This window comes from Lucilia cuprina, chromosome 4 (genome assembly GCF_022045245.1).
Source record: "Lucilia cuprina isolate Lc7/37 chromosome 4, ASM2204524v1, whole genome shotgun sequence".
NCBI classification, from domain to species: Eukaryota; Metazoa; Arthropoda; class Insecta; order Diptera; family Calliphoridae; genus Lucilia; species Lucilia cuprina.
The window spans coordinates 77,900,346-77,921,721 of NC_060952.1; the positions used below are offsets into that span (position 1 = coordinate 77,900,346).

The window sequence follows — 21,376 nt, forward strand, 5'->3', positions numbered from 1 at the left end:
TTTATTTTACATGACAAACAATGGTCACAGACGTATGAGAACCTGTTGATATACATTGTAACAAGTATCCTCATGCTACAAGTAATGTTGTCAATAAATGTTGCTAAATATAATGTTAACATGTTGCCCTATTATAGTGTGTATATTTGGTTAAGAGTAGTGGTAAGTAGACAGCTGAAATAGGTTTGAAACAAGGAACATCAAATATACATACATATGAACATGAAATAAAAATTTTGGAAAGATTTTTCTTGTTCTTTGTAAAGAAATTAAATTTTTTGGGGGTACACAGAGGAAAAAGAAAATTGTACACGCTTGGTATCAAATTGACATCAAAGTGTATATAATTTTTCAAAAACATTCGTTTTTGAAGTATGTACGGTTAGATGTCAAATCAACAACAAAATTATACACCATACATACAGTTATCAATTAAACACAAAATAATAAATATGTTGTCAAACTGAACATTGCGTTGTCGAAATGACAACGATTCACTGTTGAAATCACAGCGATGCGTTGACATGATATGAAGCGTATTAGAAATGATAACAATGCGTTGCTAAAACTGGACCATGCGTTGTCTTAATATTAACAAACGTAGTGAGCTCACTTTTGACAACGGTTTGTATTTATTTCGTTACTAGCTGACCCGACAGACGTTGTCCTGTCCATATTAGAAAAAATGTTTGTGTTTGATTTGTGAATTTATGAGAAGCTGTTTGAATTATGAAAAAATAGTAAAAAGAGACAAACAACGTACTTTTAAATGATAATTTTTATCTATGTAGGTTTGAGGTGTGTTTAAATTACATTTGATTTGAAAAATATGTACAATATATGGTGTTATATTTACATTTTGATTGAAAGATCGATGTTCAGGAACCAATTAAAAAAAAGAAATACTTATTTCTGTTGCTTTGCAGTGATATCGTAGTTTCCTTCATTGCAATGCTTTATGATACACGACATTTTTAGTTTTGTTGCCTGGCGCGTAAATAAATAATGCTGACAGTGTTCCGACACGGGAACAGGCGACATACAATTGACCATGCGAGAAGCATGGATTTTCAAGGTTAATGCCGCAAACACGCAATGACAACCCGACGATTTAATAAAAGTGGGCGAATAAGTGGGAGTATCAGTGGGCGTGGACAATTTTTCTTTCTGTAAGTAACTTTTGTAAACTATTGAGAACATTAAAAAAAAGACAAATCCGTCCAAACGTTCCCAGATTTTAGATAAATCGAAAAAAGTGGGCGTGGTCAATTATTCTTTCAGTAAAATTTGATTACTACGAACATGTTTTAAAAAATTTTTGCAAATCGGTGCAGCCGTTTTCCGATTTTAGATAAATCGAAAAAAGTGGGCGTAAAATTGGGCGTAAAAGTGGGCGTGGTAAATTTTTCTTTCAGAAAAAACTTAAATTAGATTACTACGATCATTTAAATAAAAGATTAGCCATATCGGTGCAGCCGTTTTCCGATTTTAGATAAATTGAAAAAAGTGGACGTAAAAGTGAGCGTGGTCAATTTCCGTAAAAACCTAAGTTGGTCTATGACGAACATTTCAGTAAAAAAATTGTCCAAATCGGTCTAGCCGTCTCAACTGATGCAATTACCAACAAACGACAATTGATTTTTATTTATATAGATTTTTCTACCTGTTTTTTTCCTCCGTGTACAAATGATATATAAAGGGCAGGCAATTTTTTTTAATAAATATTATTTAAAGAAAATCAATAAGATTATAATAGTTAGTTTAAAATGACTTTAAGATTATGTATATAAATAAATTTGTTATTTAAAGGATGATTTTCATAACATTTTTGGTCTTAATAATGTATGAAAGAGCAATATAGCATTAGAAAATCGCTTTCTGAGTCGATTAAGCTCTTTACGTCATTCTGTTGGCTTTTCTGTCATTCCGTCCATTCCAACCTTTGAAGAAATTGGAATTAAATTTGGTACATGATGTTCTATTATATTAAAGACAATATTGGAAAATTATTGCATTATTCCATTTATCTCTATTAAACCGATAACAATTTCTTTACATTTTTAAATTAATTATCATTCATTGTTACAGTTTCTTTACTATTTTGTTTACAGAAAAATATAATAAAATTTCACTACAAGTCTTCATTAAAAACTTCGCACTATAATAAAACATTTGAAAAAACATTTTGTCTTTAAACTGCCTCTATGTAATTATCAAAATTTTCTACTCAATTTGACGAATCTAAGAAAAACGAACAAGATTATGCATAAATAATAGAGATTAAATTTTTGGACGACCCAAATCAATAACGAAAACAGCCCACACAATACCAAAAAACAGCATAAAAATAACAACAATTTAAAGAATTTAAATTTTTAGAATATTTTAATGTTTGAGGAATGAAACAAAATCAAAGAAAACATTTTTGATTTTTTATTAAGCGCAAAAAAGGGAACAAAAAGCTTTAGGCTACAAAGAACCTAAGAAAATAGGAAAAAAAAATCAAAACATTTTAGTTTCAATACAAAAAAAGGATATATTTGGCTTTTAGTGTGCATACATCTTTTGTTCGTGAACGGGGAAAAAAGGTATTTGATACGTGTAAAATAGACAAAGCAAAATAAAATGGCGATGAAAAAAATTGGTTAAAATCCTTTTTATCATAGTAAAAAACTTTTTTTCTGCCTCTATTAACTGGTACATTAAACGCTTTCCTTAAGCTGAATTTATTTATCACAAAATTGTTTTCTCATTTTTTTCTGGCAACTTTAATATAACTGGGATGTAAGGGTTAAATAACAACAAAAATATAAAGTTAACAGGAAATGTATATTTTTATTAAACGTTTATATTACTTTATAGATCTTTAATGGTTTAATATGGCAAGGAAGCTTGTAAATGTTTTGTATGTTGGTTATAAATGGATAAATTAAAATTAATTGTCGAATAGTATTTGGATTTTTGTTTACATACTTATATGTGGTTGCAGGGCATATTGGAATTGTGTTTAAGTCTAATTTTTATGTATGTAAACTTATATTTGATTAATCATAGAACTAGAACTGAACTAGAACTGAACTAGAACTGAACTAGAACTGAACTAGAACTGAACTAGAACTGAACTAGAACTGAACTAGAACTGAACTAGAACTGAACTAGAACTGAACTAGAACTGAACTAGAACTGAACTAGAACTGAACTAGAACTGAACTAGAACTGAACTAGAACTGAACTAGAACTGAACTAGAACTGAACTAGAACTGAACTAGAACTGAACTAGAACTTAACTAGAACTGAACAAAAACTGAACTAGAACTGCACTTCTGGGAATGGGAAACGAGTTTTGAAGTTAGCTAATTTTTGGCACCCAACGCTATGGGAGCATTTGTAAGGTCTCTTTTAAAAATTAAATTCAAATGCTTCTTAGCTACGCCCATGTCAATTTTTTTCGTGATGAAGCTAATCATTAAGATATCACATGTTTAATTAAAAATCATATCCATTCTGCTCCGCTGGTATGGGTGCATTTCTTACTTGCGTAGTTGTTAGAAAAGTGGTTTCTATGCAATATTTCTTTATTATTTTTAAAATCTTAAATAATTTATAATCAGCAATTTAAAAGAATTGTAAAAGAAATCACTCAACATTTTCTAGTTTAAAATTATAGACAAAATACTATGTAGTATTTAATGGTGAAAAAAATGTATGTTTAGCTTATTATTAATACTCCACTGATTATGTCATTTGCAGATATCATGGGAATCAACAACACTGGGATTCTGGTATACGGAACTGTTAGAACGCAATGCACAATTTCGTACTTGGATTTCAACTGACCGGCCAAAAGTAAGATGCATATATAAATAGAACAAATTAAAATCTTAATAAAAAGAAAATGTTTTTGAACTGAACATTTCAAAAGAAAAACTAAAAAGAGCACTGCAACCACAAAAAAGTCTTAATTACTTAGTGTTCATCAAGTTTGTGGTTCCTCTTTTTTTTTGATAAATTTCCTTCTCTGCTGGCATATTTAATTTCAGTTGTAAAAAGAAAATCTAGCAATGAGACACATCGCTTATTTGATATCTTTAATCTTTTTTACCGTAGCTATTTCGCAGATTTAATTATATTTCATATTTTTTTATTTTAAAGGTATTTTGGATGACAGGTTTCTTTAATCCTCAAGGTTTTTTAACAGCTATGCGTCAGGTATGTAATATTTGTCTTTTTTGAATATTTTAAAATTGAGTGCAAACCTGGTAAATGAATTACATAATTATTTATGTGAATGATATTATTTTTTATGTTGTAGTTTGTAATTTTAAGCTCAATCATTTTGATTTTATTTACTGTAAATAAAAAAGTCTTTAAAATCTCATTAAAATGACATGTAGTTTGTTTATGACAAACGTTATGCTTTAATTAAAAAAAGATTTATTTAAAATATAAATATGGTTTTATTTTTAACTCATAAAGTGCTTTCAAATGGTTTAATATACTTATAGGTTTTTATAAATAATAATTATTATTTAAATTTGTCGTTATTTGTGTAAATAATAGTTTACACAATAATATTTATTAAATCAGGTTAAATTTTTATTAAATTATTTATATAAAAATTTTAATTTGAATAAATAAAGTATTTTCTTTATATGACAGATGAATTTTAATAGGGTACCTCCTAATTGTATGCAATATTTTTTTTGCTAAACTGTTATGTTATTTCGTGATACTGCAGTGTTATTTCGTGATATATTCAAAATAATAGTACGTATGATTGATATTTAATTTTATTTCTGTTTAATAGTACTCATACGTATAAAAGTTTGAAGTACATATTCATAATCAACGTACGTATGATTAATATTGAATTATGTTTGTATTTCATAATACTCATCATAAAAAGATACAGGCAAATCCCAGTATAACGAATGATATAATGTCAGGCCTTTTCATTAAAACGAAACTAAGAAAAACGCATACGTTTTTCCATATTGAACTTACAGACAGTTAGAAAAATTTGCTGATTAATTTTTATTTTCTATCCAATTAATTTCCTTAACTTAATTTTATTTGTGAGATATAAATTTACCCCCTTATTCACAAACAACATTTTTATTTTGTAAAAGGTTTATTAAACAAAAATCTAATATATAAACCGTTTATAAAATAAAATTTTTGTTTGTGAATAAATTTTCCCTGCAGGAAATGGAACTTGTACCAATCTAGTATTTAACTAGTACCAAAATAACCAGTACTAGTTCCCAACTGTAAACTTTTCTATACCATCATAATGCTCAAATTAACATTGAATGTGTTTGAAGAATTACTAGTACCATTAGTTCTACACTTGGACCCAATTGGGTTCTTTGGAAACAGTTTGATACTAGTTCTAATATTCATAAAAAGTCGCCATAATTGGTGGTTTTGCTCTTTTACGATCCTTCTGCTTAATTCTAAGTGAAATTTACTTCACAACAATTTTATTATTCGGTTTTATGTTTCAAGATAAAAAAGCTTTAAAAAATGTTGCACATACATTTACGTAACAATTCAATATGAAAGTTTGTAAAAATTCTGGTTCTATCTGATTTTATTGTGTCCAAAAATTCCATTCAATTACATATCTCCATTTCGTTATAAAAACATTTGCTGTATAATAAAACAAATATTCAACTTATTGCAATTTTTATATTTAATAGACGTACTTACATAATGATGAATGATCTGCAACTAGACCTTAATTTGCATGCACTATTTATTCTCTCATTTGAAGGGATATATTTGAAAATATCGTTTTTATGCAAAATGTTTCAAAATTATATTTTAATAATTTAAAAAATTAATTTTTTCCAACACATGTCAAACAAAAATTTGTCTACAATTGGCGCCATTCAACTACTGCTAGTATTAGTATTTTTCCATATAAACTCTAACCCAATTTGTACTAGTGTCTGTTATTCTAGCAATAGTACTAGTGGCATTAAGACAATTATTGCTTCATTTTCTTCAGGATTGTTTATTAATGTAAAAGATAAAATTAAACTCTTAAAAAAACTGAACTTGAGAATCGATAAATGAGTCTTATGTTGATAATATCAATACCCTGGAATAATAGTGGCATGTTAGGATATCTTCTTCTCCCTCGAAATAATTGTATCCGGTTTAAAGTTTATTCAAAATAAAGTTATTATTTAATCTATTCACATCTAACGGATTTAGGCTTTTTAGATTTAAGTGTATGACATTTGTTCGATAAGACAGATATGCAGAATAACTAAAATTAGGAATATGAACGACTTCTATATATCGAGTATAAATATCGGATTTTCGTTGAAGTGAGATTCGTTATACCGGGATTTCTCTGTATGTAGTCCATATTTGAAATGTTATATTTTAAAAATTTTGAAATTGAGAATGTTGTTTAAACAAGATTTCCAATCTACAATACTTCGTATGAAAAAACGTTGCGAATCTGTCAAGCATCCAGATTTAAAGACGAAACTTTCTAATATCTATTTTATAAATAACATTAATTTATTCTTTTAACATGTGGTACTAATGCTAAAAATAGTTCATACCAATACTTGCTTTCAAATAATCAACTATATTCGGTAAAGATTTTCTGTGATCATATATACCCATTTTGGTTCTATTAACACTATACAGCTGTATATGTTAATTTCATAAACAATAGCCATGCTATTAAAACATAACGTATGAGTTATATAATTTTCCAATTAAATATCATATATACGTTTGATTAGTGGTCACTTACAGATGAAGTATTTGATTGAAGTTTTTTTTAATGTCGAAAATGTTTTCTTTAACATTTTAATAGTCATTGAATTATGTTATGAACGTACTTAATGATTTTCTAAATAAATTGTATATTTTATCATTTAATTTAGTTAATATTCTTGCAGGTAATTAAGAATATTAATAATTTTGACAATAAGAATAACTAAAAAGAGTAGAATTTTTCCATAAGTTGTATAGCATCACCATAATTAAAATTAAAATAGATTTCCTTATTTTAATTTTAAATATTATTTTAGAAAATCCAGTTTAAAAGCAATATATTTGTTAAACCAATTTTAAAAACAAACTAATTACAAAAGACAAAACTACGTTTACAAATTAAATACTAGTTGATTTATTTTAATTAAAGTTTATCTTATCGTTAAGGAAACTCAGATAAATACATTCCTTAAAAACACAATACATCAAGTATTTCTAATATAAATCATCTTCATAAGTTTCTCTATGATAAAAAGTTATAAATCACAAATAACGAACAAAACGTGTAGATATTTTGTAATGGCGTAAATGTTGTATAAACATTTCATTTGCTTAACACACAAATAAGTCAGGTCAAATAAATAAATTCACCAACATTATATGCAAACATACTTTTACTTAACCAAATAATTATGAATAGAATGTTAGACAGTTGAGTTGCAAAATTCAGACGACACCTGAACGACGACGGACTTATTATTGTTGTTTGAAAGAAAGTAAATAATTTTGTTTTCTTTTGAACAAAAGAAAAGTGTGTTAATAGTATTTAAGACTTTGATAAGTTCGTCTATTCTCTTATTTATTATGTATTTGTGGTTTTGTTTGTTCTAACATTTAAATGTCACAACTTTTATTTGAATTTAAGATTTAATGATAGATCATGGATATGTTTTAATTAAAAGTTTGAATATGTAGAATATTATTTCCTGGAATTGTAACTTTTATCACGCCTAGATAAGATATTTGAATAAAATACATTTGCTGAAAGATGTACTATAGTTTAAGCAACAAATTATCCATTGCAAAATTTCAAATTGCAATTGTACAAATCCGAAATTTTGAGAATGTCCTGTAACTGTAATAGGCATGGCCAGGAAATTTTAGAGTTTTGATTTTTTTTGTTGTTCATTTCCTAAAATGTTCGATGTCGAGGTCAGAGTAATATAAAAATATTTTTCGTCAGTCATAGTTAGATAGATAGATAGATAGATAGATAGATAGATAGATAGATAGATAGATAGATAGATAGATAGATAGATAGATAAATAGATAGATAGATAGATAGATAGATAGATAGATAGATAGATAGATAGATAGATAGATAGATAGATAGATAGATAGATAGATAGGTAGATAGATAGATAGGTAGATAGATAGGTAGATAGATAGATAGATAGATAGATAGATAGATAGATAGATAGATAGATAGATAGATAGATAGATAGATAGATAGATAGATAGATAGATAGATAGATAGATAGATAGATAGATAGATAGATAGATAGATAGATAGATAGATATATAGATATATAGATAGATAGATAGATAGATAGATAGATAGATAGATAGATAGATAGATAGATAGATAGATAGATAGATAGATAGATAGGTAGATAGATAAATAGATAGATAGATAGATAGATAGATAGATAGATAGATATAGATAGATAGATAGATAGATAGATAGATAGATAGATAGATAGATATATAGATATAGATAGATAGATAGATAGATAGATAGATAGATAGATAGATAGATAGATAGATGGATAGATAGCTGTTCAGGTGTTTGATCAGCTTTTCTTCACATAACACTTCTTAGCTCATGAGAGAGATCAAAGGAGACCCCGCCATCAGTACCCCGTGAAGAAAATGGATTCTATTTATCTACTAGGGAATAAATTAGAGGTGTGACAGAGAAAAAGCGCCAACTATATGACCTCTTTTCCGAAGACGTTCAAGATACATCGACTTAAGTCACAATCCAATCTATGCCAGTCCCGATGGAATCCTATGTTCATTAATTCCGTCCTGTTCGCCTTACTAAGACTTTAATCGATTTAGATGAAGTCATTATATTTAACCTCACTATTATTGTTACAAAAATATTCTTAGAATTTCAACACATTTAACTAAAGTGTTAAAGTAAAAGTCATGAACATTTTATTTGATCAAAAATTAACTCGAATAATTGACAACCCCATTTGAAACGCTACACTCGTACTATTTTTAATACAAAACACATACACATTTAGTACTTTGACACTTCATTTCGTAACAAATAACGTATTTCATAATGGAATTTATTTGTGTAGGTTGGACGCAACAAAAAAAGAAATAAATAAAAAGAAATACATTGTATCTTTAAACATTGTTACGTATGTATGTGCGTATAAGGACATTTGATAAACGTGTGAAAATTTGCTCGTATATTATAAAAACAATTTCTTATTCCCTTTTATTTACTAAACAATTTTATTTTTCTATATATTTTTTCTACTTTGTTTCTTTATTTTGGCCTACTCCTTATCTGATGGGAAATTATATCTCTGTGGATGGAACACATGGACGCCACAACTAACGAAAACAACATAAATTCCCATACTTTCACAACTATTTTTTTATGCATGTGTATTTGTGATGGTCCTACTATAACTATTTTTTACTTTATAACTACTTTTTTGGAATAAATATACGTGTTTGCGTACGTGTGTGTGTATATATATGAATATTTGTGGGAATTTGTTATGGCACTGACATTGTTGTCTCATGTGTCTGCAGGAAGTAACACGAGCCCACAAAGGTTGGGCTCTTGACTCTGTAGTATTGCAAAATCAAATAACACGCTATAATAAAGAGGACATAACAGAGTATCCAACTGAAGGTGTCTATGTGCATGGATTGTTTCTAGAAGGTAAGTGAATGAATAACAAATATATTTTTGTATATAACCTATAGATAAATAGTGTGAATAAAAGTAATGGAAACAACTTTAAGATTTGAAATGCCAGAAATGAAAATCAGGAATTTTTAAAAAGATTCATCTTGTTTGTTTCTAAGCTTGGATTATAAAGGTCTTGAAAATAGGCAGTACTTAAATACATATGTACGTATCTTATTAGTTAGAATTTTACCTTTGAAGTTTCTTACAATACTGTAACTATTTCCGTTAGAAGTTTCTATTTTCAAAGAAGCCGTATGTATGTTTTATAGTTTTAGTAAAAGTTATGCATATTTTTACTTAGTTAATAGAAATTTCCTTAAAAGTGAGCAGTTTGAAAAGTTAACAAAAAAAAAAAAATAACGGTCGAACGAGGTTTATCAAAACGTTGAGTATAGCTGCAAATATACTATGGAATTTTACTATGGATAGAAGGACGAGAAACCTCCTTAGAGGTTTGATGGAAGGTAGGATTTCGAATAACTACTTGCAGGAAACTTTGTTTTTGAACCTTGATTGAAAACACAATCATTATTAAAGATTTGCCCATTAATATTTTCTAAATATCAATTCCTATATCGGCCCACAATGGTGTAGAAATAAAAAAAAGAGGGTAATAATTGTGTAACTTCTAAACAAAAATTTTGAATTCGTTCTGTAAAAGTCCGCAAAGTGAGACACCTCGGTTATACAAAAATGTTTAAAATGATCTAATTTCTTTGTTTGATAAAAAGGGGTCAAAGTATTGGGAAATTTTATATTTAGTTTACCAGCTTAAAATGCCAATTTGGATGAAACTGGAATCAATGTTAATGGTATTGGACAATAGGCCAGAGAAAATTTTCAGCTAACGAGTTAATGACATGACCCTATTTGGTCATACAGGGGATTTTTTCAAATGAGTGTAAATTTTCATCTATTGGTCCTAGAAAAAATAGTTTCAAGTATTTTATATAGCTTTATCTCCAATCTTTCCTTGGAGCATGTTACATGCAAATCGATTTTTTTAATTCGGGTCACTTGACACGAAATTTCATTTAAGTTAATTAAAGGAAGATGTCGAATTTATACTTTTCGCATGAAATATTTTGAATGAAAAACATTTTCAAAGACGTTGATACCGAGCGGACCAGGTGCGTTAAAAAAATATATAAGTATGTGTACCCTACACCGCTATAATGTGGATGTTATTATGCGTTTGTACTGATGTTTGTAACACCCAAATATATATTTCCTATCCTCCCAAACAATCCAAATTAATTTCTTAGTGGATTTAGCTATATTCGTATCCGTCCGTCTGAGTGTCCATATACAACCTTGTGCTCACACTACAGTTTGCAATCGCTATACCAAACTTTATAAGTATAGGACCATATTTATCTTCGCCCCAATATAACCTCTTTTTTAATAAATCACATTTTTTGGTAACAAGTTGCTAAAATATTTCTGAATTAGGGAAAAATGATTTATTATACCCTTCATCTTCGTGAGAATGGTATATATAAGTTTGTCATTTCGTTTGTAATTTCTATAATATAATTTTCCGACCCTATAAAGTATATATATTCTGTATCCTTATAGATAGCGGAGTTGTTTAAGCCATGTCCGTCTGTCTGTCTGTCTGTTGAAATCAGTTTTCTATAATATAATTTTCCGACCCTATAATGTATATATATTCTGGATCCTTATAGATAGCGGAGTCGTTTAAGCCATGTCCGTCTGTCTGTCTGTCTGTCTGTCTGTTGAAATCAGTTTTTAGAGGACCCCAGTTTAGCTTTTGATGTAATAATAATGTAGTCGGGAAGAAATTTAAAATTTATAAAAGATGTTTAAAATACACTATGGTAAAGGGTATATAAGATTCGGCACAGCCGAATATAGCACTGTTACTTGTTTTTTATACGGTCGGTCATGTTTGACTATACCTGTTTTTATATAAAATACAACTTTCTAAAATCACATAAGTGCTATCAAATTATAATAACACATTTTAGATGACCTAATGTGTTCTTCATTACTTTATAAAGCTTATCGATAACTCATTCCTACCTTGGCATAGTTTCTACAGCCACAAATTAAAAATATTCTATTTTTGGAATTTTTCGATTTTTTTTTTGGGATTTGTGATTTATTATCAACTGTTGTTCCATTTCTTTAAAAATGCTAAAGTTTTTTATTTAAGATGAATTTGCAATATTTTGATTTTTTTTCCATCAACAAGACAAAACTGGTGTCGAATTATGAAACCATTCTCTTAACGGCATAAAAAAACCTATTTTTGCACTTATTTATAATCATTATTTTGTATAAAGGTATAAACATACATAGTTATTTTCTTTGTATATGCATTTTTCATGTTTTTGTACCCTACCCACAATCGCAGTTGATTGGTAGTTTATAATGTTTTTTGTAACGCATAACATCAACCATAAAGTATTGGCTAATGACAACTTTTGGAAATGTTTGAGTAATTTCATCCATATAAACTTAAACAATGAAATTAATTAAACTATAAGTCTAAGTTCGATTAGATCAATAAAACTACGGTAAAATAAACTAAAGTTTCATATTTAAACGTTATATTTTAAAAATATAAAACAAATAACTTTATCTGAAGGTATTTTCGGATTAGGGACTCACCATATATCTATATATGGCCCAGTTTGGAAAACATTCATAGAAATCAGATATTTTTTTCTAATATTATGTGTTCAAACCGATTTAGGGTTGAATCCATCCATCCGTATGTGTGCGTTAGGGTGTAACGTGGACCATTTTTTTTTTTGGAAGCAATACCTCTAAAACGATTCGTTTTAATGTACTAAATACGAGAAAAATTAAAAAAACAATATTTTTGAAAATATCCTCAGTTCCGCAAAACGACTTTTATTGTATTATAATGAGTCCATAATTTTTAAAAAATCGAAAAACATTCTAAAATGGACTAAACCAAATGCCAAAAGAATTTTTTAAATATTTTTCTGTATAAGCTAAAAATTACGACAATTTTGACACTCATTTCGATAAAAAAAGTGAAAATAATATTTCTCTCCTAACTACTAAAAATCATATTGTGTATCAAAAATATTCTACAAAAATTTTAAAATTATTTTTGTCGTAATCATCTACAAATTACAGAATTTTTAAGATCCATTTCGAAAAAATCTAAAATATTTTTTATTTTCCAATAATTACACTAAGGTCATTTTTAATTTCAATCGCTAGTAGGAGACTGAGGATCACTCAAATAAAATATATTTTTTTTCTTCTTGTGGATGTATACAACACGCGTTAAGGCATGTAGTCGAAGACTTTACGAGAGTTCCTGGCAAGTAGCCCAATCTCAACCCTGTGAATCTTACACGCAGGCCGTAATTTATGTACATGGATGGTGTGGTCTATGTACAAGCACTTTTCTTAAGTATTTGAGATATCTAATCTCTGCCCATTGCTGCCCCGTTGCTTAACTTCCGAAATGTAAAATATCACCTCCGTTTACAACCACGCAAACGGGATGGCATCTGTTAAGTCGGCAACACCACCTAGAGACGTATCCGGTAGACCAAAGTACGAATCCGTCAAATAAGCCGAGACTTTGTTCTTTATCACAGGGACACACTGTGGTAATCCATAATTATTCAACCCAGCATACTTCTCATTTATCCGACACACTCATAAAAGAAAAACAAACGACACAATCATTTAAGTATACGGGTGTGGTGAGTCCCGCATACCTCTACATCCATCCCGTATCATATGCAATTGACACCAACTCATTTTCAATGAACAGACCCACAGTCACTTCTCTGTGGGGTATCTGTTGTCCTCGACAACAACACCGAACTTATCCCGAAATATTGACTTTAGCTTATATCGGTCCATTAACCGCCATTTACTCTTCCCGCGAATTTGGGTTTAAACCATAGCCACTACGTGGATCCCGAAGGAACATCAACCAACTGCCCAGCCAGCACATAGTTCTGCGGGCAACAGGCCACCCGTAGTATCAGATTGTGTGGTTCTCTGCTTAGACCACCAATTTAAAGTCCCGGCAGACTAGAGGTAGCATCTCTATACCCCCGGATTGCAATGCACTAAGATACGATCTGTCATTAAGGAAACATGCCATGGGGCAGAACGCGTTCACTTTTTGCGCTTTACAAGCTTCAAGTTACAAAACAAAATACAACCCTGATCAGCTGCCGATGCATCAAAAGCTGAAAGTTGTTGAATGAAAATAAACTATTTCAACTTTTTTTTGGGCAGAAGCCTATAAAGCGTTGCCGCGTAAAACGGGTGTTGAGTACTTCCACACTGAAAATAATCCATGCCCATCTTTACGAAAAAAAAATTTCGTAACTTCTATTTTCGTTATATTTACAAAAATTTCATCTATGATACGAAATATTATTTACTTAATAAAACCCTTTTCTATTTTTACGAAAGTACGAAAACCTTTCGTAATATTTTTTTCTTAAATTTTAGCGAAATTAAACATAATAATATAAATTATATTATGATTAAATAAAACTACAACATTTTTATAAAATTTAAGAAAAAGTATAATATTTTTCTCGAATTATTTTCATAAAAAAAAAATTTAAAATTCGTGTGGAGAATAATTTTGAACTAAAATTAGAAAATTTATTTTAAAATGTACAAAAATGTTTGAATAAATTAATATTTTGTAAATTTTAACATATTTATTAAAAATTCCTTTTTTTTTAATTTATGTAAATTAATTCGTATATACTACGAAAGAATTTCGTGGTGCGAAACAACGAACGATTCGTACAATGTACGACATTTTTCGTATATATTAGGCATGGATTCTTTTTCAAAATAAATCAAATTTTTTTCACACTACTCACTTGTATAGGTTATCATATGATCGACCACGACCGACTATACATTCTTACATGTTTTCATTGTTGTTATTGTATCAACTATAAATGTGTGAAATTTTACAACTTATTTTCTGGAAAAAAATATCTATAAAGAAAATTGTTGGTTTCTTTATCTTCATACATCTTCTTGCTAGCTGACATGTGTTCATATGAATATGATGTAAACTACCAAAGTGTTTGATGTTTTGTTGCTTATTTACTGCCACCATATATATGTATGTATGTAGTTTATTATTGATGCTTTTCCAGTTGCTACTGTTCTATTGTGGTCTTAAAGCTATCATTTTTCATATCTTATTAGTACAGGTTCTTTTATAGATACTTTACCATTATACTATATTATTTATTTTGTAGAATTTAATGTTTTGCATTTACTTTTTTTTGTAAACAAATTGTCTACAATTTAAATTGATTATGAAAAATTTTAAGAAAATTTATAATTTAAATGAAATGCAAAAAAATTAAAATATTCGCAGTAAATAATTAATAATATTTTAATATGATATTGCAATCCTGGTGTTTGCTTTTCGCTATAAGATTTAAATTCTTAACAATAACTCTGTTTTATATCAGCCAGGTTTTGGTGTTTTTATTCGAATTTGTTTAATTACTTATATAATAAATATATTTTAAATATTCCTTTTATTATATAAATGTCATTGCACAATACAGCTGTTATGTTAATTTGAAAAAAACGACCTTGTTTCCTTTAACAATAAAATACACATTTAAATGAATTATTAAGGGGTAAAAAATTCGAAGAAATTCTTTATTTGTAATAAAACCAAAATAAATTATATAATTTAAATAATTTTAACTTTTTCACCCTTTGTGCTTTAAATTTGCATTAATTTATAAAATAATATTTTTACCAAAAATGTAATTAACCGCAAAATTATGTTAAAATCATATTAAACCACAATGTGCTAAAGAAATGGTTATTATGAAAATAATAATCTAAAACACATTTACCAACTTAATTAACAGCCATTGCTCTTTTTTTGCACAATAAAAGAAAGAAAGAGAGAAAAATCAGTGTGTATAATAAAAACACAATTCAAACACATTTAGAACCTTTTGATTTGTGCTTAAATTTCTTTATTTGTAGAATATTTTATTAAAGGGAAATATTTATTAAATGTCTCCTAAGAATTAATTGACCACATTAAGGCAGCAACAAGTATAAATGGTTCCGTAATGAGAGTTGTGCAACATGCTACATATCAATTGTAGGAAAAAATCTTTTTTGAGAGTTGACAAGTTGCTAATTTTCTAGCCTTTTAGTTGAGGGTGTGTGGGTTCGATTTCTACCTCTATGATATAATGTATAACTAATAAACTAGCTCTCTTGTTTCCAATTCAAATTTTTTATAATTTGATACGACAAAAGAGTTATTTTAGAAGTATAGACTGTCGGGAGTTTTAACGTGAGCACCTGCCTTGACGGCCTTGTATCACGGTGGTCTTTTTCATCCACTGGGTAGACGGTCTACCATCTTCAATGAAGAACTCAGGTGGCAATTTTTGTACATTGGCTTTGACCGGTCCATGCACAAGTACTTTGCTGGAGTACTCGAGCTATTTAATCTCTGACCATTGGATGGCCTCTGTTGATTCGGCAACAGCACCTAGAGACGTAACCGGTGGACCGAAGTACGCACAATCAATAAGCCATAGACATTGTTCTTACTCATAGTGACACACAGAGTATACTCTGAACATATCTGGACAAGCAACCATTCATCCATCATCATTCAACCCAGAATACATCTCATTTATACGACACATTCATAAGAGAAAAAACATAAGACACATTCATTAGGTAGAAGGGTGGAGTAAGGCCAGCCGAACCTCACATTCATCCCGTACCATATACAATTTCCAACGCTTAGTCCCACGGTCACTCCTCTGTGGGGTATCGGTTGTTTTCGGCAACAGCACCGAACATATCCCGAAATATTGACTGTATCATGCATCAGTCTTTTAACCGCCACTTACTCTCCCCGGGTATTTGGGTTTAAACCACTACGTGGATCCCGAAGGAACCTCATCCAGCTGACCAGCCAGGACATAGTCCTGTGGGAAACTAGGCACTCAGATTATGAGGTGTTCTGGTCTGGCCTCTTTCAAATTTATGCAAGGAATAAGCCAAGAAGTAGACTGTAACCAATTTTTTAGTCCAAGTCAGATTGGAGGTATTGGCCACCTCTTTATACCCCGGGATTGCTATAACACCAAGGCGAAGGTCTCGCCAAGGTAACATGCCCCCGGGGTAAAGAAGTATAGACTATATATTAAGTGTATGAGTATGAACTTGATCTTTCACGGTGGTCTTTTTCTAACACTGGGTAAGCTTCTGTGATAACTCACCAAAGCCCATGGTGTATCTTACACGCAGATGGCATATTTATATGAAATTTCCGGTTCAGCATACGTGCACTCAAGTGCTTGAGCTATCTAATCTCTAACCATTGCCGTCCCGTTGCTTCACTTACAAGATGCAGAAACTTTACCTCCGTTTGTAATCTTGCAAAGACGTTACCGATAGATCGAAGCACGAATCCATCAAATAAGTCGAGACTTTGGTCTTACTCAAAGAGAACACACTGTAATAAATCAAGAATGCAGAGAGTTTTCTCTAAATATACGGGCGAATGAGATCCGTATTATCCTAAATTCATCCTGTATCGTATATATTTAACAACAACCCATTTCCAACGCTTAATCCCACTGTCACCACTCGGTGGGGTATCTGTTGTCATTCGGCATCGTTCATCAGTCTTCTAACCGCCAGTTACTCTTCCCTCGAATTTCAGTTTAAACCACAGAAGTATTGGTAGCACCTCTTTTCTCCGGAATTACAATCACACCAAGATAGGATCTTTCATCAAGGTAATATACCCCTGGGGGAAAGGGTTCTACCAAAAAAAGGGGTGGCTATATCATGCTAACGCCCACTTCATATACACATGCCATTACATGAAAACAGACTGAACAAGTATGAGTGTATATTCGGGCATAGCCGACCATACCCTACACCAGTCAGTATGTTAAAAATGGGGATTATTTAAAAAACCATTTAATTTGTTTTTTAACTTTACTCCGGAATATTTTTACTTATTTTTGGCAAAAAAGAGATATTTTACAAGAGGGATCAAATGGGAGTGGGGAAAAATATGGACATATCCTTACAAATGTTGTTAGAGAAATTCACGTCTACTTCAAAGTTATTTATGTAGAATTTAAAAGTGTTAGTGTTTATAGGTGAATTTTGACCTTCAAGTCAATTAGTGGAGGGAGTTTGTATGGGGGCTAGGGTAAAATGAGGCTCGATCATAATGTCATTAAAAGTTCTATAAAACAATGTTTTTTCGTCTTTTGTTGGTATAATAGAACATTAAACTTAATTATAAGCCCAAAGGTCCTATTCGGTGGGTAAGTGTAGGCTTCATCCTTCAACCAAATAAGAGTATATGCTAAATTGCATCCAATTATCTTGAAAATTGCAACCTGTACCTTGCGCGCAAGGTTTACATGGACAGAAAACGAATCTAAGCCGATTGGTGCCCAGTTTAAAATTTTCAATTAGCTTTTAAAAATATTGCAAGTATATTTCATTTTTTAACAACATGATAACAGTTCTTGCAATACACCTATAATGCAATACAACTAGATTCGGTTCAAATAGGAAATTCGTTAAACGCAGTGAAATATTTCTGATTAAATACACCTTTGTTTGTAATTTTTACATACTCATCAATTCAAAATATTATACAATTCACAATCGGCGCCGTAAAGTTGTATGTCATAAGTTTTCGGTATTCTTTTATTTTGTATAAAAAAAAAATTGTTTGCGAAACAATAATATCATATGATGATACAACAATACGATACCGACAGTGAATTGGAAAAATGTACAAAATTTTTAGCGAATGTCCAATTATTATTTAAAAATGTTGTTATTGTTATGTTTTGGTACTATATTGTAAAAAGGTATCAAACTCGATTACCTTAGATTAAAGTTATAAGGATAAAGCAATACAATTTAAACATCGATGCAGAATAGCCAATAACTGCCAGCATGATTACACTCTAATGATAAATTTTACATAGATTGTTAAATAACTCTATAAATATTGGTCCGGTGCTAAGAAATTTAGTAAAAAATATCAAAAAATGTGTTAAATAAAATTTTTACAAAAACAACAATATCTCGAAAACTGGAGCTAATCGGAAATTTTTGAAACAGTTTTGGAACTCAACTAGTGGAAATATATAGGAATCGGCTATTTTAATTTAAAAGGCATTTTCAGTGTTGTCTAGTGTTATATTAAACATTAAATCACAACAATACAAAACTTTTTAAAAACAAAATTTTCTTGATTTTTGCTGAGATACTAAATAATTTAATAAAATTATAAGCTTAAAACCTCTGTTTAGAGGATACTGTTGTATGGGTGTTAAGCGAAATAATAGATCGGTTTCCTTTGTCTTTAGGTCGTAACAATAGTCTGTTTTATATAAGCTTTACATGGACAGATTGATTGACGCACATCGACTTTGAGCCGATTGGTATAATTTAAGGTGGCTGTAGGACTAATATTTGTGGGTATTACAAACATCAGCACAAACGCATTATACCATTTCCACTATAAGGTTGTAGGATATAATGAATATGACCATATTTATGTTACTGAGTATAAAAAGTGCAAATAAAAATAAATGTTCAACTCATTGGCCGAGAAGAGAAAATAATACAAAACTACTTAAATATATTCAAATTTATCAACAGGTGTATCAATAAATGAATAGAAATAAAAACCGTGTATTTCATGTAAAAACACATGAAATGTATAATTCGATATAAATATCATAGACTGGTACAAAGAGTTATGTCATACAATTTGAAAATACGTTTAGAGCTCTGATAAAAGTTCGAGTTTAAAAACTGTGATTATCTTTTAAGAATATATTAAAACACTTGTTTTCTGTTAGGAATTTATAGAAATTTATATTGGTTTTTCTTTATGCTAGTCTAATATAGACACTTATATGTGTATGTGTGTTTATAAAACCATACTAAATGTTTTTATGTATTAAAATGACACCCACACAAAGAACCTACATTAAAGAGTGTGATTTCTAATGTATGTTTTTGTTTTGTATGCATGTGTGTGTATGTTTTATTAAAGACCTGTAATGTCGCAAGAAAATAAACGATAATGTAAGTTCGAATGTATGTAACTAAATAAATATGTATATTTATTTTTACATATTAACTCGCACATATGTATATGTATATATAAGTATACATAAAGTTTTTATAGAATTTTTGTTAAGGTGGATTTAACTGATTAATAAACTAACAGTTTGGTTATATAGTTTTTCAATAAAAATGTGTTAACTGCGAAGATTCTGAGCTTAAATTTTTTAATGCCATAAGTTCGTGTTAAGCTTTTTATATTAATTAATAGAGATTCTTTGATAAAGAAGCATACATATTTTTGTTCTTTTTTCTAATTCCATTTATAGCGGATTAAGATATATCTTTTACATTGTCCTATTTGGATGATACAATTATACCTTGGTACAATTTTGTACTCTAAGAAACGCCACCTGTCGAATGGGTAAGCCACTATGAGCTTTCTATCCTGACAAAAAAAAATTCATAAGATCTGATAAAAGGCTGTTGAAGCCAAATCACAGGTCAAGGTCTAAGAGGCCAACTTCTTAGACTAGTGTGAAGCCAATGCTAGATGTAATTGACCCTTAAGCAAAACATCATCTCAGTTGAAAATATGGCTGGCCTTGCTTTTACAAGGTCTGTGAATTTTAACGCCTTATATCAGTCTTAAGGCAATATCATCTCAAAAATAGATGACGATGCGATCTCAATACAAAGACTGGCTGACCAGTCGGAAGGCATTTCTAGACGTAACACACTCTCCGAATCAGAATAACATTAATATAAGACTGGTCTGAAAAAAATTCTTCATCAAAATCCAGGGTGAAATGCTCAAAATAAAGTCATAAGTCTATTGTAACTAACGTGAAACATTTGGGGAATATATTGATCTTCTCATTTCGTTTGTAACACATCGAAATATTGACATTGACCCACAAAAGTATATATATATTCTGAGTCATTATTAAATTCTAAGACGATCTAGGTAGGGTTCAAATGAAAAGAAATATAGAGTTAAAATTTTACACAAATATTATTTACATATATGTAAGGTTTGTTTGGAAATGAATATGGAAAAAATCGTTCCACCATTTCCCATAGACCCCATAAAAAAGGCTTATGGAAAACAGTTTTAACAGTCATAACTTGTTTTAAAATGCCATTATAGCGATGAAATTAGGATCAGTTAAATATTATAAGGATCAGTTCATAATTGACCCTATCTCCAATATATTCTGAAAATAACTTAACGCTCATTACTGGCTCAGAAATGCGAGTACAGTGATGCAATTGAAAAAAAACAAGTTTTGTTTAAGCCAAAATCTTTTTTCCAAAACTTATGATGATTGGTCCTTATAAAATCCCCTTCAAAATTACTTTAAAATTCATAACAGGCTCAGAATTCAGAAAGTGATGAAACTGGATATAACAAGTTTTATGTGAGCCAAAAGCTTTCAACCAACTTTTGTGAGAATAGGTCTACATTTGACCCTATCCCCCTTGGGCTTAATAATACGAGTAAGGCGATGAAATACAACATAA

At 29.7% G+C, this 21,376-nt stretch overlaps 1 protein-coding gene across 1 annotated transcript in view; it reads left to right on the top strand.

The window, feature by feature from the left end:
• The window catches only part of LOC111678073 (dynein axonemal heavy chain 5), a 67,469-nt gene that overhangs the window by 42,968 nt on the left and 3,125 nt on the right, over positions 1-21,376 (top strand). The window contains 3 exon segments of the mRNA XM_046947919.1: positions 3,751-3,846; positions 4,153-4,209; positions 9,583-9,715. Coding sequence (XP_046803875.1) covers positions 3,751-3,846; positions 4,153-4,209; positions 9,583-9,715 — 286 coding nt within the window.